Genomic DNA, 26,804 nt, shown 5'->3' on the forward strand with positions numbered 1-26,804 from the left:
CCATAGTTCAAAGCTTAAAGAAAACATACTATAATAAAAGAATAGAATTTTAAACTATAAAATAATGTCAAAAGGATAATGAATTTTTTAAGAATATAATATAGTGTGACAGATCAAAATTTACAAAAAATTTATTGTTTAACAGGCACAATTGGCATTACTGGAGCGGAGTAAGTCAACATTTAACAAGTGTGAATAAAAAAATAACCCACTTTTTTTTGTCGATTGTATTTTGGTGTAAAATATCGTAAATTTCTAAAACGACTTTTACTCGGAAATACAACATTTTTGGTATTATCAGGATGTATATAAATGCATCCAAATATTCGTGTAATACTTTGCAGTGTTCCCCTTCCTTCTTCATTTTTTTCCAACCAGTGTTCGGATCGACTATAGTAAAATTACTTATTAAACTTAAAACATTACCTTTACTCATTAATTTATTTCCTATTTTAGAACTATTTTTGACCACCAGGGGACTACGCAATCATTGGCGTTCACACCAGATTCCTATTATTTGGTCAGCGCATGTTCACTAGAAATGATCATGGTATGGAATACCCAGGACTTAGTAGACACTGCCAACGAATCTCCTTGTGTTCCTATGGCGAAAGTAGATAATGCTCAAGATATGGGAGTATTTTCCCTTGATGTTAACAAACATATCACGTTCGATAGTAAGTTTTTTTTTAAATGTAGTAAAAATATGACAAATCAAATACATGAGACACAAGATTGATTGGAACACACCGGCATAGCATGACAAATAATTGTGGCTAACTCCTATTCAGGAGTTCCTTTTCGTTTAGCATAAGTATTGAAGACTTTTCGGCAATATTATACTTACAAGTGTCAATTCGTTTTTCTGTTATAGACCAAGCTAAAAGTCAGTGGAAGACAGTCATGACACTTGACACATTACCTTTGATAAGGTCCACCGCAGTTGTAAACAAAACGTCAGAAAAATGGCTTATAAACCCGGAAAATAACGTATTAGTATTTTTTTAATAACGTATTAGTTTTTTTTTTATTTTTGTAGAAAAGAACCCATTAACAAGACAGTACAAACTCGCATCAAGCGGAAACAGTAACGAAATCAAAATATGGATAATAACAGCCAAATTTATAGTAAAAAATAAAACCTCAACCGTCAGTGAAATGGCATTAGAGCTCTTCGATGTATACGATGGCCACACTTCGTCAGTAACGTGTGTACGGTACAGCCATAACGGAGAATACCTGGTGTCGACAAGTGTGGATAAACTAGTTAAAGTTTGGGATAACGAAGGTAATTGCGTGGCTTCTCTAGATGGACATAATAGATATGTTAATTGTGCCACTATTTCCAAGGATCTGTCAATTATAGCTTCTGGTAAGTATATTGTGCTAAAAAAGATTGTTTTTATATGATTATAGAATTATAAAAAGATTAATGGATATATTTATCCATTGTGTTTACCTTATAGCTTCATTTGTGCTTTTAAATATGTCAATTTTAATTCTTTATCTGGTTTTTAAATAAGTTAGTACAATATTTGCTGAAAAAAAATTGGGACTATAAATACTTAATACATACCATCGTTCTGTGAAACTGTATTTATGATTAAAATCTTCGTCGTTAGTAGTTAAATTACAAAATATTATAAACAAACATTATTGTAGATCTTCGTCGTCACTGCTTGCAAAGATTTCATATTTTTATGATGTTCAGAATGTACAGTTCTATAGAAGCCATGGTACATAGTAGGTATTTTTCCAGTATCTCAAAGCCATAATAACCCAGTTAACTTTTTCTTATCTATTGACAAAAGATTTGTGTATACTTTAGATGGAAATTTGTCAATACGATATGGACGTTCCCTGGATTGGATCATTCCTTTTCCATTGTCAGTTTTCCAATTTTTATTGCCAGCAAGGCTTTTGAAATCTAGGAAGATTTCTTGTGTCATTTCTGTTACACTATATACTTACAAATATACAAGACCCACTGCATATAGATAGCTGCATAAGCAAGCATTGAAAATATGGTGTGGTTTCTGTTTTGTCCACCACAGTTATCCGAATAGAAGATAAGTGATTTAATTCCCTTCTTTTTTTGGGTCTCTATAAACTTCCACCAATATCTAGCAATTTCGTTTTAGCCTCGCCTAGTTTAGTAATTTGTTCATGCCATACATAACAGAAACCATCATTATTGCCTATATCAAATAATAATATGGTGAAGTTGTATGTGGCATACTTACTTTTATAATAAAAATCGCTTATGTTCGATTGGGGAGTCGCTAAGACTTTTTGGAGATCAAAACATGCAACGTTTTTATATTTCTAGCCACCAGTTTCATTAACTACCAAAAGAAAAAGTGAAAAGGATACCAAATGAGAGAAAAACAACTTAAAATAATTTGCTATGCAGACGACGCAATACTACTCTCTCAAAGTGAAGATGATTTACAACGTATGCTTCACCACTTAATTATAACCGCCAGAAAGTTGAACATGTTAATTGCCCCAAAGAAGGCAACATGCATGGTTACAACAGCAAATTTACTAAGATTTAAATTGGAGCTGCAAGGTCAGATAATAGAACAAGTGATGGAGTTTAAATATCTAGGCATCACATTATCTAGCTACGGAAAGCTCGAAATTGAAGTAGAAGATCAAGTGAATAGAACAAACAGAGCTACTGACTGTCTAAATGAAACAATATGGAGAAATAAAGATATTGGAAAAGAAACGAAAGAAAGAACAAAAAGGATGTTAGAAACTGCAGAGATGAAAACACCTAGAAAAATTGATGGTAAGACACTATGGGACAGAGCTAGAAGTACAGATATACGACGTAGATTTAAGGTGTAGAACATTAAGAACTGGCTAAGAAATAGAAGAGTAGAATGAAATGATCATATAAACCGAATAACAACAAATAGAATAGTAAAGACGGCAAGAGACGGTTCCAAAGTAGGAAGACGATCAGTAGGAAGACCACGAAAACGATGGAACGACAACTTACTAGAGGCACATTGAAAAACAGAGAGAGTCATATCTATATAAAAAGAAGAAGAAGAAGAAGAAGAACAAGTATCAGAATTGGTAGCTGTACATTAGATGAGTTTCAAATTTAAATGGGTATAAGACAAGATGATCCATTTTCCTCTTTAGTATTCAACTTAACTTTAGAACACGCAGTTAGGAAACAGGACCAGAATTAATCTCTTTCTGACGATGTCGACACAATTGCACAATTCACCAGAGATGCGAAAAAATTGTTACCGTTTTTGAATGTGGGGTCAGGCAAACTGGCCTTTAGATCAACGAAGATAAGACCAAGTATATGGTAGTTACCAAAAATCAAAGACAAAGAATTAGACAAAATTATTCGATAAATGAATACAATTTCGAAGTTGTCAAATAATTAAAATACTTGGAAGCAGTGTTCAATCACAAAGTAATCCCTTAATTTGTAATCTTACATTATTTTTAACTTCTTAACCTTTTATAGTTTTACCGTGTATAATTCAAACATTGTGAAACATATAGTGTAATATTTTAATAATTAGATTCAATTCACCGCAAACCTGTAGACTTAATAAATTGCCAAATAATATATTTTCCAATTGAACTTCCTAAGTGTTGCAATAACGGCCTAGATTAAATTGTATTGTAAGCTCATAGTTTAAAGTTTGTTAGTATGATAGAAGCATTAACCTCTGCGCTGAGATATACATTATTTGTGAAATTATAATTTGGGGATTTGAGCTCATTTGAGCGCAGTCTATTATATAAAGTTACCTTATTAACATCTATAGTGTTATTATTAGTAGCTGTCAATAAAACTATAATTTTTAGTCCACGACTTCAACATTTTATTGTATTACCATCGTCGATCGAGAACAATCGGACAAAGGGGCATTAGAAAACAATTTGATCAGTGACAACAGCCAAAAACAAATATACAAAAGAAGAATAAAACTAATTTAATACGCTGCAATTCTACAAAAAGCTCTTTAAACTTTCACGTATAAATAAGAATATTTTGACAAGGATAAGCGGTTTCTATCTTTTTAAAAACATAGTTATAAAGTTAAACAAAGATTTCTAAGCGCCGCGTGCCTGTATCGCTGCAACCGTACACTCTTATCGTATACTTACGGGATAGATTATTCGAAATGCATATTTAGCCCAGTCTGGTTATACAAAAATCATCGATTTCACGGCAAAATGTTTCGCAGATATCTGAAGCTTTTAAGACATAGGTGGGGTTACTAGATAACGAATAGATAAAAAGATACTCCTATTTTTACCTTGCGTTTTTTTTTTAAACAATAATTTATGGTCAGAATTTGATTTTTTATCTATAAGTTTTTTTCCCTTATAATTTAAATAAACAATATTTATACCATTTTTTTATATGAAGAATATCTTTATTTTCCCGTTTTTTTCAATTAAAATTGATAAATAATTTACGGAGATATTTGCAAAAAAGCAGTTTTTTGCACTAATTTATAAATTTAAGTAATTTTTTTATTAACAAAATAAAATGTTATTAATACATTTCAACATTGAGGAATTACCGTCTTTTAAATTTCCCCCCGATCGGTCAAATAGTTTAAAAGTTATTCAATTTGTTTATCCCTGGGACTAATTATTTAAACCATTGAACTTGCCCTATGAATGATGCTACACATTTAACAAATTTTATAGGAGTTCTTAAGACTTATACTATCTCAGAAGTTAAATGAATATTGAGTTTTCATCGAAATTATTAACAAAATAAACGTTTGAAAAAGGGGTATGTTTTTTTACTTATGAACAATTGTAATAACTTTTATATTTTTCAAGCTACAGACTTGTACGTACAACCATTAGATTGCTGGTGAAAAAACTCACATTTAACAAAAAAATAAACCTTCTATGAATAATAGGTACGAAGTTAGCGACAATTTTTTTGTTAATTATATCTCCATTGTTTATAAACATTAAGAAGTAAAATTTGCACAAATTTTGAATAAAAATAAAATTCATCCAATTTTTCGAAACTAAAAACCTTTCAAAACGAAGTTACTTCCGAAAGATCGACATAGGAAAGTGGAGTGGAAACTGTTTTAGCTCCTCGCTGCAAAATTTAATATTATGGTTACGGATTTATCATTCAAAAGCTTCAACAGTTTTCATCATGTAGGAATTTCATCAGGTCCATTTGCTTTTCCATTTTTAGCGTTTCTTATTGCGTATTCTACTTCTTCTTTCAATATATCTGGCCCAGTTGCATTGATTATCTGAGTTAAGTTGTTTCTATCGTCTTCAAATAATTCATTCAGGTATTCTGTCCATCTTTTTATTTTATTCTCTAGATTTACAATAAGATTTCCATCTTTGTCTTTAAGTTTACCTATTTGGCATTTCTTTATGCTTCCTGTTATCTCTTTTACTTTTTTGTGCATATTGAACGCATCGTACTTTTTCTCTTAGGTTTCCATTTGTTCACATTGTTCTTTAATCCACTCTTCTTTGGCTTTTTTTATTCTCTTTTTTATGTGTTTATTTATTTCTTTGTATTTGTCTGGGTAATTCTTCATCTTTCTTCTTTGTTCCATCAAGTCTAGTATATCTTGTGTCATCCACCCCCTTATTCTTTGTTGTTGTTTTTGTAAGATGTTTCTTTCCTGCTGTTTGTATAGCTATATTTATGTACTTTAATTTTTGGTTAATGTTGTTTGTATCGTTAATTTGTTGCTGCACTGAACGGAGGTTTTCATTTATTTCTTCTCCTGTTTCTTGTCGTATATTTTTGTTTCTAAGTTTATTTAAATCTAGTGCCTTTCTGTGTGGTCTTCTAATCTTTTTTGGTCTCGCCTCTATCACAGTAACTACCAGGTTATGATCTGAGCCTATATCAGCTCCTGGGTACGTCTTAGTACATTTAACAGCATTATAATACCTCCTTGCTATCATAATGTAGTCTATTTGATTTCTCACTGTTTTTTCTTTGGTATGTTATGGAGATGTCCATGTATATAACCGTCTAGGATGTAATTTTAAAAAGGTATTTGTTATTACGAAGTCTTCACTTTGGCAAAATTGAATCAATCGATCTCCTCTGTCATTTCTGTTTCCAAGCCCATATTTTCCTACTGGTTCTCCTACCTTACCTTGACCCACCTTGGCCTTAATCGCAAGATCGCGATTGATATGTTAATGTATGGAAAGACTGACTTAATAAGTGAAGACAAACAACCTGCAACAAAAAGGTTCAGACCTGACAGTGAAGTCTAATAAATGAACCAAATTTTAACTTTTAAACCAATGTATGTAAAGAAAATAAAAAAAGTAAAGTTCAATAAACATTGCAAAATTTAATAAGGCAAATGATGAAAAAATCGTCTTATTTTATCAAAGCAGTAAGGCAGATTAGATTAATATTGTATATCATATTTGTAAGAAAAATAAAATAAAAATCAATATTGTTAATTATAAAAATACAAACAATTAAAATTAATATAAGGAATATAATAATATAATGTGTAAAAAATTACCTGAAATTTAATTTATAAAATATACTATTACATCATTGATATAAAATGAAAAAACATATGTTGATTTTCCGAGATTTATGGGGGGTGAAAATTATGTCATCATTATTAATACTGCGACAGACTATTCGAGCAAATTAAAAAAAAGTAAGTATTTAGGGTAAATTTGAAATGGACTCAATTTTTCCGAGTTTTCCCACATTTTCCGGCCAGTGAAAACTATGTAGTTATTCATATTTTGACGAGCTACCCCAGAATAAAAAAAAAGAGGCTTGCAGCTACAAAGAAAGCCGAGATAATGTAAATTTTTCCTACGTGTTGCAATTTGAAGTTCCGATGCCAAAAAAAAACGGAGCTGAAACAGATATCCTCTCCACTTTCCTATGTCGATCTTTCGAAAGTACCGTCGTTTCGAAAAATTAGATAAATTTTATAGCTATAAGTTTCAATGTAAAGTTTAGATTTTCATTCAAAATTTGTACAAATTTTACTTCTTAATGTTTATAAACAATGGAGATATGATTTTTTTTAAAATAGTCACTAACTTCGTTCCTATTGGTCACAGAAGGTTTTTTATTTTTTAATGTGAGCTTTTTTACCAGCTATCCAATGGTTGTACGTACAAGTCTATAGCTTAAAAAATATAGAAGTTATTACAATTGTTTATAAGTAAAAAACATACCACTTTTTCAAACGTTTATTTTCTAAATAATTTCGATGAAAACTCAATATGCATTTAACTTCTGAGATAGTCTAAGTCTTAAAGAATCCTATGAAATTTGCTGAATCTCTCGGGGATCGGGGGGAAATTTCGCACAAATCTAAAAGATGGTAATTCCTTGATGTTTAAATGTATTAATACCATTTTATTTTGTTAATAAAAAAATTAATAAAATTTATAAATTAGTGCAAAAAAACTGCTTTTTGCAAATATCTCTGTAAATTATTTATCAATTTTAATTAACAAAACGGGAAAATAAAGATATTTTTGACATAAAAAAATGACATAAATATTGTTTATTTAAAATATAAGGGAAAAAATTTATAGACAAAAAATCCAATTGTGACCATAAATTATTGCTAAAAAAAACGCAAGGTAAAACTAGGAGTATCTTCTCATCTATTCATCATCTAGTATCCCGCACCTATGTCTTAAAAGCTTCAGATATCTGCGAAACATTTTTCCCCCTTTTTTTTAACCAGACTGGGCTAATTCGAAATATTTGGTTCTATGTTTTAAGTAAGATAGGATCCATTTATCCTTCTCAAAATATTATTCTTCCCTGTACTTGAAGATTTAAAGATTAGAAAGCTTTTTGTAGAATTGTAATTCATTTAGTAGTTTTTTAGAAAAAAAAATACCCCAAAAATTACTTATTATTATTTCCAACAAAAAATTGCAAATAACTCAAAAAGAAAGATTTTTTTAAAAATTACCAAGATAGATAAAGTACTTATTTTCATGAGATACGCGTAAAAAATTTTTACTCAAAGCGATTCGAAAAATTGTTTTTTGTTATAAGTTATTTTGTTAATAACAATATCCGGCCTACTTTTTCGAGAGACCATAAGATATATACATACCATAACGTGTCATCTACTTTTTCTATTTATTTGTTAGCTAAGTATATATTGCTTTTACTTATACTTTTGCTTGTTATAATTCTGTTTTGTTATGGTTTATCTTTAACTTGATTATTTTAGTTTTATCGTTTGACGTGGAAGTTTTGTTTTGAATAATATGTTACTTGTATTAATTCAGTAACCTGTATTTTTTAGATAGCCTTGTGTTTTATTGTAATGAAGGTATTTTCAAACTTAATAAAATTTAGTTAATGCTGTCCATATTCGCTGTTTCTTCTGAAATAAGAATACAAATTTTACAGGTTTTGTTCATTTTTTATTTCATTCATTTTATGTCACTCCATATATTGCATCTCTAGTTATTTTTACGATTTTGGTGTAGTAGTAGTCATTTAAATCAAAGTCAGGCATACTAACTTTTTATCCATATTCTTATAGGTTCAAATGATAAAAATATCATCATTTGGGATACTACAGACAGCCTTACACTAGACTCAGAAATGAATCAGTACAGTCATAATGGAGACCGTATATCAGAAACTGACCTATTTCCCATAGAAAATGATAATGCAAATATAGTAATGTTGCTTGAAAAATTGGAAGATGTCTTGGAGGGATCTGTCAATAGCTGTTGCTTTAGTGGGAAAAATCTGTTAGCCCTTGGATCTGGGTAAGGAAATTTTTAACATTAAATAATAAATATTAATAATCATTGACATATACTTAATATCTGAATATCGTAGTTGCTCAATATATTACTGTCAATCCATTTTTTATCTAAAATGCACTATAAGTCTTCTTATTCTTCTTCTTTTTATGTAGACATGACTTCTGCCTCCAGTACGTTATCATTCCATCGTTTTCGTGGTCTTCTTACTGATCATCTTCCTATTGAGAACTTGTCTCTTGCCTTCTTTATTACTCTATTTGTTGTCATTCGGCTTATATGATCATTCCATTATACTCTTCTATTTCCTACCCAGTGCTTCATGTTCTTCACCTTGCATTTATGTCATATATCTGTTCTTTTAGCTCCTTCCCATAGTGTTTTACCATCAATTTGTTTAAGTGTTTTCATGTCTGCTATTTCTAGCATTTTTTTTGTCTTCTCTGTATCAGGTCCTGTTTTTGTCGCGTATGTCATTATTGGTCTGATGACTGTTTGGTAAATTCTGCCTTTCATTTCTTTCCCGATATTTTTATTTCTTCATATTGTTTTATGCAGAAATTGGGAAAATTAACATGTTTAATTTTCCAGCGGTTATATTAAATTGGTGTAGCAGACTGGATCTGAAAAATCATCTTTATTTTAAGAGCATTGCATCGTCTGCATAGCAGATTATTTTAAGTTGTTTTTTTCCCATTTAATATCTTTTTTTAGTTCTTACTTTTCTTATTATTTCATCCATAATAACATTAAACAGAAAAAGGCTCGGGGAATCTCCCTATCTTACCCCATTGCCAGCTTCCATAGGGTCAGTTAGTTCTTCTTCTATCTAGCACTATAAGTCATACGCTAATATATACAATTTGTTCATTATTGCCAGGCCCGACCAGAGGTGGGGGGCAAAATCCCTTGGGCCCCGGGCCCGGCTGTTAGCAAATTTAAAAAAATTCCTTTTATTAAAATATTTTACAACAGATTGAATTTGCTTTCGGTTTTAATTATGAAATTATTATAAGAAATATTATGCATTTGGAAAAGGCAATATGCAAGAAATTATTTCTTTGCATAAGTTACAATTAATAAAAATATATCGGGAATACATTGCGCGTGGCAGCCCCTGATCGGAAGCTCGCTCTATCGGCCACTGCCACAAGATTCGCAGAGGCGCCGCTGACCTTGGCGCGACGTCTGTTTGTCGAGAAATATGACATATCTTTAGATGACTGTAGAGGACAGGTATTCGATAACGACAGTAATATGAGTGGCAAGTATAAGGGTGTTCAAGCTCATATTTTAAAATCAAACCCTCTGGCTGTGTACTCACTATGTGGATGCCACAGTTTGAACTTATGTGGAGTATGCGCTGCTGAGAGTTGTACTGAAGCACAGACTTTCTTTGGTGTTGTTCAGAATCTATACAATTTATTCAGTTGCAGCCCGAAAAGATGGGAGCTTCTGAAAGAGATAGTAGGATCTTCACTGCACTCATTGTCTGATACGAGGTGGAGTGCTAGAGTAGAATGTGTGAAACCAATAGCGGCACACATAGGCAAAATCATTGAGGCAGTTTCATCATTGTTGAATCTTAACGTAACTGTTGAAACGAGAGCCACAATCAATGGGGTTTTAGAATATCTTAACACCTTCAAGTGCATCCTCATGGCGTCAATTTGGGTGAAAGTGTTGGTACCCATCAACTACAGAAGTCAACTACTTCAAACTATGGACGCACGCTACTTTGGATGTTAAGAGTAGTAATATAGAGAGCCTAATTGATGATTTAAGTGCCTTAAGAAATAACTGGGACAAGATATTGTCTGAATGCAAACATGTTGCAAATGCTTATGGTATCGAACCGGAACTCTCCACTTCCCGTGCGAGAAAGAGGAAGACTTTTCACGATGAAACAGCTACAGAAGATGTAATGTTAAATTTATCCCCGGAAGAACGCTTCAAAACAGAAGTTTTTTACACAATAATTGATGTTTTGGTGCCAACCTGAAAACGAGGTTCACAGCACTGAGAGAAATCGAAATGAAATTTTCATTTTTATGGAAGTATAACGAAATGGACGAGAATACGATCTCAGAAAGTTGTGTAAGATTCGCCGAAGAGTACAATTCAGATGTAAGCAGGGATCTAGTTGATGAAATGATTTACTTGAAAACTGTTAGTAAATCAAACATCTCAGATACGTCGCTGAAACCAGCAAAACTTTTGAACAATCTCGTGTCCCTTAATGTGACAAATCTTTTCCCCAATGTGTGCATTGCTGTTCGCATATTCTGTTGCCTACCAGTATCCGTTGCTCAGGCCGAGAGATCATTTAGTGTTTTGAATTAAGTGAATTAAGAATTGTTTAAGATCTACTATAGGGTAACAACGATTTTCTGATTTGGGACTGTTAAGCATAGAGTCGAAACTTGCAAAAACTCTTGATTTAGACCACGTGATCCAAAACTTTGCGGATATGAAAGCACGAAAAGTTATGTTGTAACTAACAATTCTATTGTAAATAATTAAAAACAAAGTTTAAATGTTAAACCTGTTTTAATTTTCTTCCTTCCTGTGTCAACAGCATGAGTGTTCACTATTACATATCCCAGTTTATGAGTTATCAAATTTTGGAAATTTTCGTTCAACTGGGTTTGGGGGGGGGCGGCCGGGTCTCATCCCCGGGGCCCGGCCTGGCTCTGGGCGGCCCTGATTATTGCATGCTAAACTGATATATTAATTTTCTTTCAGCTGCCGTATTTATTACTTTTTGCCTTGTTCTTGCTTTCTATCTTATTTTTTTCTGTATATTGACAGAGGTATTGATATCAGGTGCATATATACGTCTATAGTAGAAGTCACTGTTAGAATGCAGTGCAGGTAAGATGGGCAGTGTATTTTTTACGCGAGAACGGTGCTGACCTCTGGTGTGGACCCTTGCGGTTTGCCTCGAGCGGCGCATCAGGACCGGATTTAAGAATCATAACACTGGAATATACGCGCACACAACAATTTTCATACGGTTGTATAAAAGACTATCATTATTGTTTCAACTAAAGCAGTATTCAATTATCGATGTATAAATAAAAGGGTTACATTGTCGAACAATCTCTGTATTTATCAATTTTCAATAGTTTTCATTGTAAACACATTCTTTGCGATATAAAGATCATTATAAAGTCATTAGGAGAAGCGAATCAGTTTTAATTCCCATTATCCATGCAAAACAAACATGTCTCTTTGTCGATTTGGGTACTGGCCATTAGACCAAAAACTTGTTTTTGACAAAAACTATGAAAGCTCAGTTCTATATCATTTTCGCAAGCGAATGAAAGTACCTACATCATGGAGCCATGGCCAGTATCTGTCATGAATTTCAAACAGAGTATAACTCTTAGGGTGCAGGTAAAACGTGTGGTGTTAAATGTATTGAGCTATCATCTGAACTTGAAAAATGGTGACAGCTTCACTTTTGCTGTAGAAAAAGTTTCGGAAATGTGCAGTATCAGTATTCGCAAAATTTATGAAGTCTGCGAAGAGACCCAACAAGGCGAACTGAAACCGGTACAAAAGAAAGAAAAACAGTTTCTAGACCAATTCACGTGAGAATATTTTGCGATGAGGAAGTGAAATCTCGAATAAAGAAAATTGCTCTTGATTGTTTTTTGGAAAACATACCTTCAACCGTCGACAGCATAATGAACATAGTAAAGGATGATGAGGACCTACCAGCTTTTATAAAAACCATATTTCGTAGGCTACTAAATCACAAGGGTTTTGAATACAGTAAAAGAGGTCGAGATTTGATAATAATGGAAAGAAAAGGTATCATATTCTGGAGACACAAGTACCTCAGACAAATAAAAACATTGAGGAAGAACGATAATGTAAACCGATGTATACCGATGTAATGTAATGTATACCGATGAGTCTTGAACTTAAACGTCGGTGCTTCAGTCAAACTGGAATGGAGAGACACAACGATCAAGAATCCCCGAGATGCCTTCAAAAAAAGGGTTCTCTACTGGACTGAAAGCTCCAACTCAAAGCTCGGTTTGCTCTTCTTTATGCTGGAAGCGAAACTGTTTTTGTGGCATGGGTCGAAATAACTTTCTTTGCCAAGAAGGGAACCGCTGATTACAATGACGAAATGGACGGAGATCTATATGAAGAATGGTTTAAGAAGAAGTTAATTCCAAACTTGTCGAAAGACAAAGAAAAACGTTGTCGTTTTGAATAATGAGTCATACCACTCCCACAAATTTGATTTCCCGAAAAAATTGTAGAACAAAAGGCAAATCAAGGATTTGCAAATCGAAGAGGACATTTTCTTCGAGGAAGATTACCTAGAAAGTGAATTACTGGAAACTCTGGTCGCATTTAGAGACGAGTATGACAAGTATAAAATTGAAACAATTGAGACTGCCGCCTTATCACTACGAACTGAACCCGATTGAGATTTTGTGGAGTCAAGTGAAACAGTATGTGGCTTTAGTCAACGTCATATCAGCTCCTTCTTTATTTTTTAAACTTGTACATCTTCTGCTCCATATGTAAATCTGAGTATACAGGAATATAAATTGTAAAATATACATATCCTTTAGAGATTATTAAAAAGCATTTGACGAAGGTATACATGACAAATTAATAACTATAATGGAAACAATCGAGAATATACGACAAACATCTGATAAAATCATAATAACACCGAAATTAGGACAAGGATGTATTTTATTGCTCCGTTATTCTAAATGTGTCTTAAGGGAAGCTCTAAAAGGGTGCATCAAAAAGTGAATATTATTAAACCGTGAATGGCTAAATAAGATCAGAAAGCAAATAACGACATAGTTTTTGCAGATAATCTGGACGATTTCCAAACAATAATGAATCTCATAACTGAAGTCAGAAATAAATCCTGGCTAGACCTTAACATAAAAGACCTTAATTTAATTAATTACAATTGGTAAAAATTCAATCGTTTGAGTTCAAACCCCAAAATGTCTTCGTTGGGTATTATGTAAGTAAAAAACTCCGAGACAGTTTAATTTTTAAATTTAGTTTTCCTTTTTTTGGATGATTGTACAATAGACATGTGATGCAACAATAGACAATGGAATTGTAAGAACGGCAAATGTATTGCTATTTATGATAATATAGTAATTTTTAAGATACACGGATACACATAAAAATTAGTTAAATAGTTTCAAGAAATTATGTTTATATTTAGATACTATTTTATTGAATATTGGGATTAAATATTTATTGGGAGCAAGCCACAGTTGTACCTCATTGCCAATAAAATAGTGTTCACTTTAAAATGCCACAAGAAAATAGCTTCAGAACAATATGTTTATATTTAATTAAAAACCAGTTTAAATAAGATGCTCAAATTAAGATTTCCTCACTTGTTGGCAATAAGTCAACATTTGCTTGAATTTACGCAGAACCTTTTCAAAAGTTTCGGGTCGAATGGCACTAATTTCAGTACGAATTCTTTCCTTTAGTTTGTCCATAGTATTGGTTTAAATGATATACTTTTGATTTTATATATCCCCACAAAAAAAATCCAGCGGAGTAAAGTCTGACCATTTATCTAGCCATTTGGATGCCCATTCTCCCAATCTATTAACTTGGAAATATTTCGTCGTTCAAATAATTACGACGGTCGCATCATAATGGGAAATGGGAATCATAGCTCCGTCTGGCTGGTACTACAAAGCTTCATTTGAGATGTTCGGGTTGTTATTATTTGGGAGTAGTGTGATTAATTCTTGTACTATTTGCTGTACTTATTACCAATAATTCCTGCCAATAATTTCTGCGCATATACTAACCTCTTAAGGAAATTCACTATGGGTTTCCGCCATTTAGTGAGAATTTTAACAGTGCTTAGTATTAACAGTTTTGTTTACTTACAGTGCCGTATAGATAAAATCAAGTTTTATCTCATAAAATTGTATTGTTAGCAAACACCAAATTTCTATTAAATGGCTCCATTATTTTTTCACAAAACTCTAATTCTATTAGAGTCATCTTTGTGTAATTCTTGCACTAAATTACAAGTGTACTCTTGCACTTATACTTATGTTATGTAACTTATGTTTTTCATGTATTCTATTATTGAACTTTGTCAGATGTTATGATTAGAGGCTAAAATTCTCGAGCTTAAATGTGGATTGTCTTGCGCAAAAGCGATTTTCATTATTTCCAAATTAATTAATTTGTTGTAATATCTTAGAAATGCCTGATATGCTAACTGGCTCTGCATAAGTATATTAATTATTGAACGTGTTGTATACTTCGAAAAATGTTCGAATCACCCCACCAAATGGTCTTTAAATTAAAGTTTAATTTTTCTTTTATCGCTTAATTTTCTTATCATTGTTTAATTAACTTAAATAACATGCTTACTTAATCTGGCAGTAAACGCGCCACGGGCATTTAGACAGGGTTTTTCTAAAATATAGTCTGGCAAAATTTTTAGAAGCTATATTTATTTTCAATCTTCTTCTTCAAGTGCCATCTCCGCGGCGGAGGTCGGCAATCATCATAGCTATTCGGACTTTTGAGACGGCTGCTCTAAAAAGTCCATTTGATGTACATCAGTACCACTCTCTCAGGTTGCGCAGCCATGACGTTCTACGCCTCCCTATGCTTCTCCTTCCTTGGATCTTTCCCTGCATAATCAGTTGGAGCAAGGTGTATTTCTCTCCAAGTGTAATATGTACGAGATATTCCAATTTTTCTTCTCGTATATATATTTAAAATTTCTATTTCTTTATTTATCCTATTTGCAATCTTAGGAATACTTATTTAGTGTTATCATTAATGAATTACAGATGTTTTTGGTAGTTTTGGTATTTAAGTCGAAGAAGGTAGGTATATAATTAAATCTTCAGTTGTTCTCACGCGGTGCTTTCGACAGCAGCGCGCGTTGTTACGGAATAAATTGTGTGTTTGAACTGATAAAGTTATAAGTAGGTATTTTATTTTCTTCTTAGTAAATTTCGGTAAGTAGTGATAAAATATTTATTGCAGTAACTTTTTTAAATTAAAAAAATTATAAAAACAATATTGTTAGTAAAAAAGTAAGTAACTTTATTGGTTGTTTCAGATTATGACACATTACAAAGAAGACCAAATACGTCTTCTGAAACTGAAAGAGAAGGTTTCAAGCAACAAAGAAGTGTTAAGTGGCTCTGATGATACAGAACGTATGGATAAAGGTTAAGAGACAACTAGTAACCATGAATCAGACTTAGAGTTCTCTGAAGGTGAAGAAGTAGTTGACCCAAATATCGGACGAGGTATGTCTGTTATTGAAAAAGACAAGAAAACTTTATGGAACAAATTTCCAATAGTTTCATGAAAAACTAAAACCAGAGTAAAGAATATTGTCACTCAGTTCCGCGAAGTCACTAAAATTGCCAAAAAAGCGGTTACGCTTCTTTAGGCTTAGAAATTGTAATTTCGCGACCTTATACCCAAGAAATAGTTCAATACACAAATAGATATCTTGCAAAAAAGGCAGTGTTAGGTCTTTTTTATTTGGTAGGCATTCTGCTTTCATGTCATATAAATTTAAAGCACTTATGGATGCAAGACGGTACAGGAGTGGAATTTTTCGACTTATGAGACTTAATCGGTTTCAGCTTCTATTGAGGGCTATATGATTTGATACTGTGGATTACAGCGAACTTAGGAAACAGTTTGATAAATCAGCTCCCTGAAGGAAAATTTTTAATGATTATTTTTATAGATGCAAAACGAAGTACAACGTTTCTAAACTTGTAACGATTGATAAAATGCTAGAATCATTTCATGGAAGATCTGCATTTCAGCAGTATATTCCAAATAAGCCGAAAAAGGACTGATGGATTTATGGACTAAAAATTATAGTAATCGTCGATGCTAAAACTTTTTATACGAATAATTTGAAATTCTACGTTGGGACTCAGCTTGATGGACTAATAATTTATTAGTAAGCAGCTCTTTTTCTGTCGTAAAAAGGTTAGTTCAGCTAATTTCTGGAATAAAGAAAAATATTACGTGCTATAAGTGGTTTACGTCACTACATTGGACATTTAAGTTACTCAAAAATCACAATTTAAACTTGATAGCGATTTAAAGAAAAAAACTAAAGGGAAATTATTTAGTGTCTCAAAAAAGTTTCAGGTGGTCTCTTAAATTATTTTTCTCAAGCTAAATATTGCAGGTGTAAATAGTCAAATAGTATATCAAGAAAATATTAATGACTACATAGCACACCGGAAATATTTCTCAGAAATTTCTGAGAAAATATTTTCTCAGCCTTTAGGTGTCCGATTTTGTGTCTCAGTAAATTTATTTATTTATAAGAAATTTAAACTTTTGTTTTTTACTTGGTAAATCCTCTTAAATTTTACTTTTTGTGATACGTAGCGATATTAACTTAATCGTATTCTTAACTTAATGAAACGTATTCCATAGATAAATATACGAAGAAAAATAAAACTAAACTAAAATAAAATTAAAATAAACAGTTTTAAAAAACGTTTTGTAATATTCTATAATATTTATTCTTTTTCAGTGATAAATTAGTTAGAATGTTTAAAATTTCAAAAGAAAATAATGCAGAAGAACATTGTTTTTCGCCTTTAGAAGGTCATACCTACGCAATAAATCACGTAGAATTTTCGCCAAATGGAAATACACTAGCTTCATGTTCACAAGATGGCTGTACTATATTATGGGACGCAGCAGTAAGTTCATTTCTACTTAAATATAATTAATAATATGCGTTTTTGTCTTCTTTTTATGACCTAATTTAGTATAGTTCACACAGTTTTGGATAATAATATGTTAAATACTATATTTTTATAAAATCAGCACATAAAATATTAATTCTACCAGGAGCAAGTAACTGCTGCGTAATCATTATATGAAATACATGACGTCCGACGTCCAGAATGAGCTTTTTCGGATGATGGGCTCATAACATGACGTTTATTGAACATAGTTTAGATATTTTCTGATAGCTGCTTATACCTATTCTTGCACAACTCGATGACAAACATCCCGTATTTTATTTAAGAGTATTTTTACAGCTATGAGCAATTGAATGGGTGATTGGAAAAAGGATAACATTCCAAAAATATAGCGAATTAAAGTGAGATAGCCATTTTATGAATATTTGTATCTTCTATCTGCTGAGCGTAAAAACGATGAAATCGCCGGCCTCCTTTATGTAAAAACCATGTTGTTGAGCGGAAAAGGAGTGTTTTAAAAGTTGGTTTAAAAGTGAATATTATTTAACATTGACTGTCGTGAAAATTGAAGTTGTCTATAATTTAATAGTTCAGTGTCTAGTGGGTAAGTTAGCATGTTATTGTTGAATAAAAATATTAAAATTTATTCTTTGTTTATAGAAATGTCGGATTCGGACTATTCGGAGGATGAACCTGCAGGTGTAGGAAAAACGCGAAAGCTCGATAAAAAATTTCACATAAAAGAAAGGGAAAAATTGGCAAGACAATCAGGAAGAGAATTTGTTACACATAAAGGTACACTAGTTAATGCTAAAGTAACCGGACTAGATTGCACTTGTCGTAAGAAATGTATGGCGGATTTCACATTTGAAGAAAAACGTTCAATCATCGAAATCGTTTATAGTGGAAGACCAGAAAATGAAAAAGATACATACCTAATCGGATTAATAGAAAGACACGATGTTGCCAGACATCGTCCTGCGTCAGCAGAAGCTAGACAGATTCCTTCTTCTTTAAGTATTTTGCTACGAAAGACACGTGCAGAATTGAAATTTGACGCAATGCTTATATAAGTTTACATGCTCTCTCCAACAAAGCCGTACAACGCATAACGAAAATTGTCGAATCTAAAACTTTACCAGTTGATATGAGAGGAAGACATGCAAATCGTGCAAATAAACTTGATGTCACGATTGTTGCGAAAATTGATGATCACATAAAATCATTTCCGAAAAAAGAGTCTCATTATTCTTCTAAGTTAACTATCTACTTAGATGCTAGCTTAAGTGTAACTAAGATATATGAGCTCTTTATTAATGAAAATCCTGATTTAAGAACTATCGTTAAGTATGAATATTATCTGCGACATTTCCGAGAAAACTATCGATATCGGTTTGGTAGACCCCAAGTCGACGTTTGCTAGACCTGTGAAGATTTAAATGAAAAAAATAATGTCGAAAACTCTTAATGAAACTGCAAATAGATGCGCAGTTGCAGAGCTTATGATACATAAAAGACGAGCATCTAAATTTTATAAAAAATTCCAAGAAATCAAAGAGACCTATAAGGAGACAAATGACGTTGGAGCAATAGTCTTTGATTATATGCAAAACCTTCCCTTCCTTTAATGCCAGTTCAAGAAATGTTGTATTTACGCAAACTTTGGTATTATGTTTTTAATGTCCATAGCCTTGGCAATGATATATTAATGTTCTACACATACACAGAGGGATATGCTCAGCGAGGCCCCAATGAAGTCAGTACGTCGGTTTTGGACTTCATAACTGAATATATCCCTGAAGAAGTAAAAATCTTGCATGTCTTTAGTGATGCATGTGCAGGACAAAATCGTAATCACACTTTAACCAGGTTGTTTACTGCACTGACCATGAATGGTAGATTTCAAGAAATTCATCAATATTTTCCAATCCGAGGCCATAGTTTTTTGCATTGTGACAGAAACTTCTCAGTTAGTAAGCGCTCTTTAAAAAAAATTGATAGGATTTATTTCCTGATCAATACCATGAACTTATTGCGTCTTCTAAGAAAAAGAACAATATAAGTTCCAAGTAGAACGGCTAAAAAATACCGATATACTGGATTTCAAAGGCTGGTGGCCACAATATTATAAAAAGACTGCCAAAGATGTTGAAAAAAAAGCAGTCATTTACCATAAGCAAATGCAGACATTAAACATATACCCAAACAATGAAAGGCTATATTAAGGCGTCTGAATTCATTGATGGTTTCACCTATGGTCTTTTTAATATGAAGAAACAAGATAATGTAAACCTTCCCATCACAAAAGCATACAATGGTAAACTTCCTATCAACTCCAAGAAGTTACAAGATATTTCCAAAATAATACATTATATACCAGAAGACTATAGGGCCTTCTATGACAATATACTCATAAATCCTACAACAAATAGAGAGAACAGTGAGCCAGAAGACTGAAAATATGTAAATGTCATTTGTTTCAAGTTATTTCTGAAATAAAAATTAGTTCTTTATAAATGCCCTTTTTTATTTTGTTTTACTTACGTTTTTGATTTTGAGTGGAAAAAGAATAAGATTTTTGTACTTTCAAATATTAATAACTACTTACCTAATAGCCATGCAATGTTAGTACTTTGGCATTAAATGTATCTTTTGCAAAGTGATCCAATGTTCAATAGAAAAGTTTTTGGTAAAACTAGCGGCTTCGGCGCAAAACAGTTTTTTTTTATTTTCTAAAAACATAGTTCGCATGAATGTTATCCTTTTTCCAATCACCATTCAATTATATTAACAATATGGAAGGTATTCACTAATACCTCTTTTTATAAACCCATTTTATAACACCGTTTATATTGAACCTTGTCGCAAAGGTGAAGACCCTGTTATACATTTGTTTTCATGTTTTTTAATAAAAATTCTAATCTCGTCCCAATCCGAAGTCTTTTATATATCTCACTTTAGCTATATTGCATGCATATCCACCATATTCATCCACCTATCAACACCAAGCTCTGATACCATCGGCATATCACTTTTAAATTGATTAAATCTCTTTTACACCTATTCTAACACTAGTAGTTACTCTATCATTTATGTTTCACAATTTTCACAGTATTTGCAAGTAGTACTCCTTTAATAATAAATACCATAAGGTAGTGACGCCAAGTAAGGCCATTGTCTTAATAAGGCAATTGTAAATATTTCCTTAAATATAGATATTATATACTAAATGTCACTGTAAATCGCTTTCCCAGTCAAAATCGTCTACGTCATTCAGTTGGTAGTACCAAACAGCAGCGTGAAGTATACTAGACATTTGTTTACTACGGTGCCGAAGTTCGGTTATCAATTTTAGGTAAGTTATAAAATCAATATAAAGTTACTTAAATAATATATATATATATATATATATATATATATATATATATATATATATATATATATATATATATAGCAATAGAAAATTAATACTCTTTTAGGAACCGGTACTGTTTTTCGCTATATTGCTTTTTTATTGTTCTTTCATGTTAAATAGAAAAGTAGACAGTGCCCTAATAAGGCCAATTCATTGACCTTATTAAGAGTCGACTGGTCTTATTAAGAGCTGGTTGAAATTATAAAGAATTTGTTTACATAATCGTTTAAAATATTTTTTCTTTGCAGATATGTACACCAGGAAGTGGGTGGCACAGTGGACCGAAGAGGCCACTGAAGCTGCAATGAATGCCGTACGAAATGGCATGGCTGTTCATAAGGCAGTACTTACATTTAATATTCCTCGGCGTACGTTATGTAACTATCTAGCCAGTGGTAATTCACAAAAACGACTTGGGCGGCTTCCAGTACTTACAAAACCTCAGGAAGATGAATTGGTTAGGCGTATAGGAACATTGTGTGACGTGGGTATGCCATTAACCTCCAAAATATTATGAAAAAAGGTTAAAAACGAGATAGTTGGAAAAAAATGGATAAAATTGTTTTTTTCTAGGCATCCTGATATTGTAATCATCGGCTCAAAAACTCAATTTGGCCTGAGCCCAAAAATGAAATCATACAGTTATTAGTGACTATTTCAAAAAACCTCGACAGATTTTATATGAGAATGCTTTCGCAGGAAAACATGCTCAAATTACCAACATGGACAAAAAGGATGCCAGCTTACACTGCATCACCAACAAACTGTATTGGCAGTAAAGGTGCTAAAATAGTGCATATCGTAGCACCAGAGCACGTCATAAATATAACAATCGTGGCATGTGGCAACGACATAGACAACAGCATTCCGCCACTTATCATTATGAAATGGCAACGAGTTAAACCAGAATGGTATTGTAATCTTCAGCAAAAACAAAAATTATAATGACCAAGAAAGGAAGCATAACAGCAGATGCATTTATAGAGTGGTTAGATTATTTCTGCCGATTCAAAAATCCTGGACCAGCCCGTTTAATTTTTGATAAAGCAGTTTTCAAGAGTTTTGAATCTTACTGGGATAAGAAGGTGTCAAATTTTTGGGGTAAACCATAATAACGAACGTACCCATCAACCCAGCAAGGTTTGGGCAAATATTTATGCCGGTTTGGAAAAACGTATTGACGCAAAAAAAACTTTGTTCTGGATTTAAAGCAACTGGAATATGGTCATTCAATCCAAATGCTATTCTGGATGCTGCCTTTGCACCTAATTGTCTGAGAAAACGAAAGGTTGAAACAATCGCCTAAGATTTTCAAGAAAACTGACAAAAATAATACAAATTTCGAAAAACAGCTATCCTGCAGCGGGTGTAAACAAAAATAATAAAAGTAAACCATTCTCGAGTAGTGAGAAAAGAAAAATTACCAAAAAAAAGCAAAACAGTTTTGCTTTTTGCAACTGACTAAAGTTTTTCAAACTTACATCTCAGATAAAGACAGTGACTCATGTGGGTATTACACAAGTGGTACAGCTTCCAGCGAGGATTATAATGATGCAGTTTACACGTCTAATAAATATGATAAAAATAAGTGTGCAAAAATAAGTGAGACAGAGCCATGTGAAGCACTAAATGCAACTTTTAGTTCCAGTGGTTTGCTAATTACACCGGAGTTAAAAGTATCAACAACAAAAACGTCGACAGATCATTAATGCGAAAGCACAATAAGTTACCAGAGATTTATTTAATGCTAAATCTCATAGCTCAGTAAAACCAACACCAAATTTAAAAAAGATTCATGGTACTGTTTCTTGTATGATGACGATAGAGTGACTGATATGCGCAAGTGTGTTTGTTGTTATAAGTATATCCACAAGGAATGTATAGGATTAATAAAAGACAAGGATATATTTGTATGTCTTTGATGTGTGTAAATGTGCGATAATATGTACTTAATGTATTGACAAATTTTTGTTTTTAATATGAATAAAAGTTTCTTTCACTAAACTTTGTATTTATTCTTTAATTGTTAGGTTTAAAATTTATTATGCATGTAAATTTCTTGAAAAAATGAAACTGGCCTTATTAAGTTACCAGTTCCAAATAAGGCCAAATATTCAATGTTAATGATTTATTCAATGTTAAAATTTTATATTTTTTTACTTATTTATTAAGTATTTTATCGTGAAATTCGATAGCTAAAATGTTAGGCAATACGTATAAAAGACTTCTCCCCATATTTTTGCTGAATAAAATATTACAGACATTTAAACCTTAACGTGGCCTTAATTGGCGTCTTTACCTTACGAGCCTTTTTTTCTTCATTTCTATATTTTCACATTTATATTAAGAGTTGTCTTTACGGAATAGACGAAGGCATCCTTCTAAATGGTGAAAGAGTAAACAATGTTAGATATGCCGACGACGCCATGGTGATAGCAGATAGTTTAGAGGGACTTCAGAGACTAATGGACAGAATAAACGAGTACAGTCAACAGTACGGACTAAACATTAATACCCAAAAAACGAAACAAATGATTATCAGCAAGGAGAATATAAATGGGGCTCATCTTTACATTAATGGGACGCAGATAGAGCGAGTAAAACAATATTGCTACCTGGGAACTATTATAAACGAACAGTGGAGCAATGTACAGGAAATAAAGTGCCGCATAGGAAAGGCAAGAACGGTCCTTTAACAAAATGAGCGCCATCTTCAAAAGTCACAACATATCCCTAGATACAAAAATGAGACATTTGAGATGCTATGTTTTCTCTGTGTTGTTGTACGGGGCGGAGGCATGGACGCTTACAGACACCACTATTAAAAAACTTGAAGCATTTGAGATGTGGCTTTATAGAAGAATGCTGAGAATATCATGGACATCAAGGATCACGAACAAGGAAGTTCTAGAAAAAATGAAGAAGGAACCAGAGATTGTGTTTACGATCAAACGCATAAAATTGCAATATCTGGGACACGTTATGAGAAATCAGCACCGTTACTCCCTGCTGCAGTCTATATTGCAAGGTAAAGTCAAAGGTAAGCGAGGACCCGGTAGAAGGAGAATATCATGGCTGCGGAATTTAAGAACATGGTTTAAGAAAACATCAACGGAGCTGTTTCGAGCCGCAGCGAGCAAGGTCATGATTGCCAATTCCAACATCCGAAACGGATAGGAACCAGAAGAAGAAGAAGAATTAAGAGTTGTATCTGTTGTTGATCTGCCTTCGATACATTTAAACTGATTTTGTGATATTTCTGTTACTTTTACGAATCCTTCTCACAATTATTCCGTCCCATATTTTCTGTAGTCCATCCTGTTACTCGATACTTTGTACATTGTTTTATTTATGTTGAGGTTTCACTCTAAATAATGAGTAACTATTATTTTTGCATTAATTTTAAAAGATTTTTTATGTTTACATTTATTATTTTTAGACTGGCGAAAAAATACGATCGTTGCCAAAAAATATTTTATCATTAAAAGTTTGCCGGTTCTGCCCTGACAACACTCTATTACTGACTGCTGGAGATGATGAAAAAGCAATATTATGGAATTCTGAGACAATGGAAAAACTCGCGTATGTATTAATTTTAAAAGATATTCTGTGTTTAATATGTGGTAAATAACACAGAGATCCATATCCTAGAGTAAAACAAAATAGTGAAGAACTATGAACACCGTCTCTTTTTATTCTTGTACCCCACGAAAATAGTGTAGTAGTCATCTTGATATTGTGTATGTATACTCCATCTCCATAAAACTCTGCCTCCGGTCATTTCTTTTCAATCGTGCGTTGGTCTTTTGTAGGTTCCTGTAATTTAGTCAATCTACCTTGTTGGGAATTTTGCTTGTGGTCTACTAAGATGTTCCAGGTATTAAAATAATTGTTTTAGTTGAAGTTTTCGAAGAGCCTTTTTCTGATTTTTAGTTCTCTTAAAATCGAACTGTTTCTTTTCTGTTTGATCCACTTAATTTGTAATATTCACCTCTAACAGAATATTTTAGTGACTTAAATTTTTCTCCTTTTGAAAATTTGTATTGGTGTCCAAATTCGCAGCTGTATGTTAATTTAGCAGTTTAGCAGTTTGAAATATTGGAAATATTGTACAGTTGACCGATTTTTGATCGATGGAAACCTAAACGGGCCCAAATATTTGCAACTTTTACAGAATGAGATCATTCCGGCAGTTCGACGCCTTCCCGTTAATTTTCGAGAGGTTTATTTTCAACAGGATGGGTGTTCGACTCACAACTCTAGAGCAACTATTGACTTCCTCAATCAAACGTTTCCTGATCGGCTGATAAGTACACGTAATATAATATGGCCCGCTAGATCCTGTGACTTAGCGCCTAACGATTTCTTTTTTTGGGGTTTTCTCAAAGAAAACATTTATAGGCATCAGTTTGAAAAGGTCACAAACCTAGTCGAATTAAGGGCAAAAATACTTTATTTCTCTGCAAGCATTACACCAGCCCTACTCCAAAATATGAGGAGAAATCTGTATGACAGATTTGGTTACTGTTTAGCACAAGGAGGTGGATTATTTGAGCCCTTAATTTATTAATCTGCTATCCCAATTTTTATTTTTGTTGGGTACATTTTACGAAGTTTGTAGGTTCTTAATTAGGTAGTATTTTTTTAGGTTTAAGTTTGGAAGAATTTTATTGTTTTTTTTATTTAAAAGTACAAACGATTCTTATTCTGATTTTTTTTCTTTCTTGTCTTATTGTTATAAGCTTTGTCCAAAAAATTTGCCCAATTTTCAGTGACAATAAAGCATATTACTTATTTACTTACTTATTTATTTGTATTGCTATTAAGGCTAAAAAATAGCCAAAAAATTAGTTTTAGAGCATTATAATAAATATACTCTAGAGATGGGATTGCAATAAAACTTAATTCCTATGGTCAACAAAACAATGTCGTTATCTGTATATTGAAGCAGCCCTCCAAAATTGTAAATACCATTGCCAAAGAATGCGAATCCCCTTAGGAAATGACGTACTGTTTTCCCTGAACTTTGCGGATGACCAAGTCGTCCTAGCTCAAGATTCTTACGATCTAGACTTTATAATAAAGCATCTATACAGAGAATATGTAAAATGGGGGTTACAAATCATAATTAAGAAAACGGAATATTTAGTTATCAATTCAGATGCAAGATTTGAAGTGTTGATAGACGAGGACGTGGAAATCAACCAAGTGGAAAAATATAAATATTTAGGTCCACTCATGGATAAGAACGGCTTGAGAGAAACCAAAACTAACGCCGAATTAATCAAGGACGTAAAATTGTAGGATGTCCGAACTCCTTATGGCGAGATCGCAACATTTCCAAAAGGAACAAAAAAAGAATAGGGCAAACCATGGTTGAATCACTTCTTTGTTATGGCTGTGAAGTATGGACAATTAATGCAGACCTTAAGAGAAGTTTGTTGGCAGTTGAAATGGATTATTTGAGAAGAAGTGCTGGAACACAAGGCTGGAAAGGAAGACCAACGAATCTATAAGAAATAACATGAATGCTACAGAAACGGTCATTGACAGAATAGAAAGAAGAGGTTTAAAATGGTTTGGACACCTATTGAGAATGCCTGACAATGTTGGCCCGAAAAAATAAGGTATGACAGTCGTATCAATACTATTAGACCTCTAAAAAGATCTAAAGAAGAGTATTATTGCATTAATTCCCTTAATTGAAGATTTTACCAGAGACATAAGAATAAAAATTGGTATTAAACCAATAATTAAAAGGCTAGACATAATTAAATTCTTGTAAGTTGGCATGATTTACTATCAAGAATTGACGTCTTAACTCAAATGCTTTAAAATTCTAAATCAAATAACTCTGAGATAGCGCG

At 32.6% G+C, this 26,804-nt stretch overlaps 1 protein-coding gene across 1 annotated transcript; it reads left to right on the forward strand.

The window, feature by feature from the left end:
• Positions 1 to 456: 456 nt before the first annotated feature.
• LOC140431701 (uncharacterized) lies at positions 457 to 24,560 on the forward strand (the record flags this gene model as incomplete). Its single annotated transcript, XM_072519585.1, has 5 exons — positions 457 to 677; positions 1,040 to 1,372; positions 8,553 to 8,784; positions 17,345 to 17,516; positions 24,377 to 24,560. Coding segments are annotated over 5 exons (1,142 nt in total), but the record flags the coding sequence as incomplete, so codon positions are not given.
• Between the last annotated feature and the right edge of the window lie 2,244 nt (positions 24,561 to 26,804).

Source organism: Diabrotica undecimpunctata, unplaced genomic scaffold (genome assembly GCF_040954645.1).
Source record: "Diabrotica undecimpunctata isolate CICGRU unplaced genomic scaffold, icDiaUnde3 ctg00001041.1, whole genome shotgun sequence".
Taxonomy (NCBI): Eukaryota; Metazoa; Arthropoda; class Insecta; order Coleoptera; family Chrysomelidae; genus Diabrotica; species Diabrotica undecimpunctata.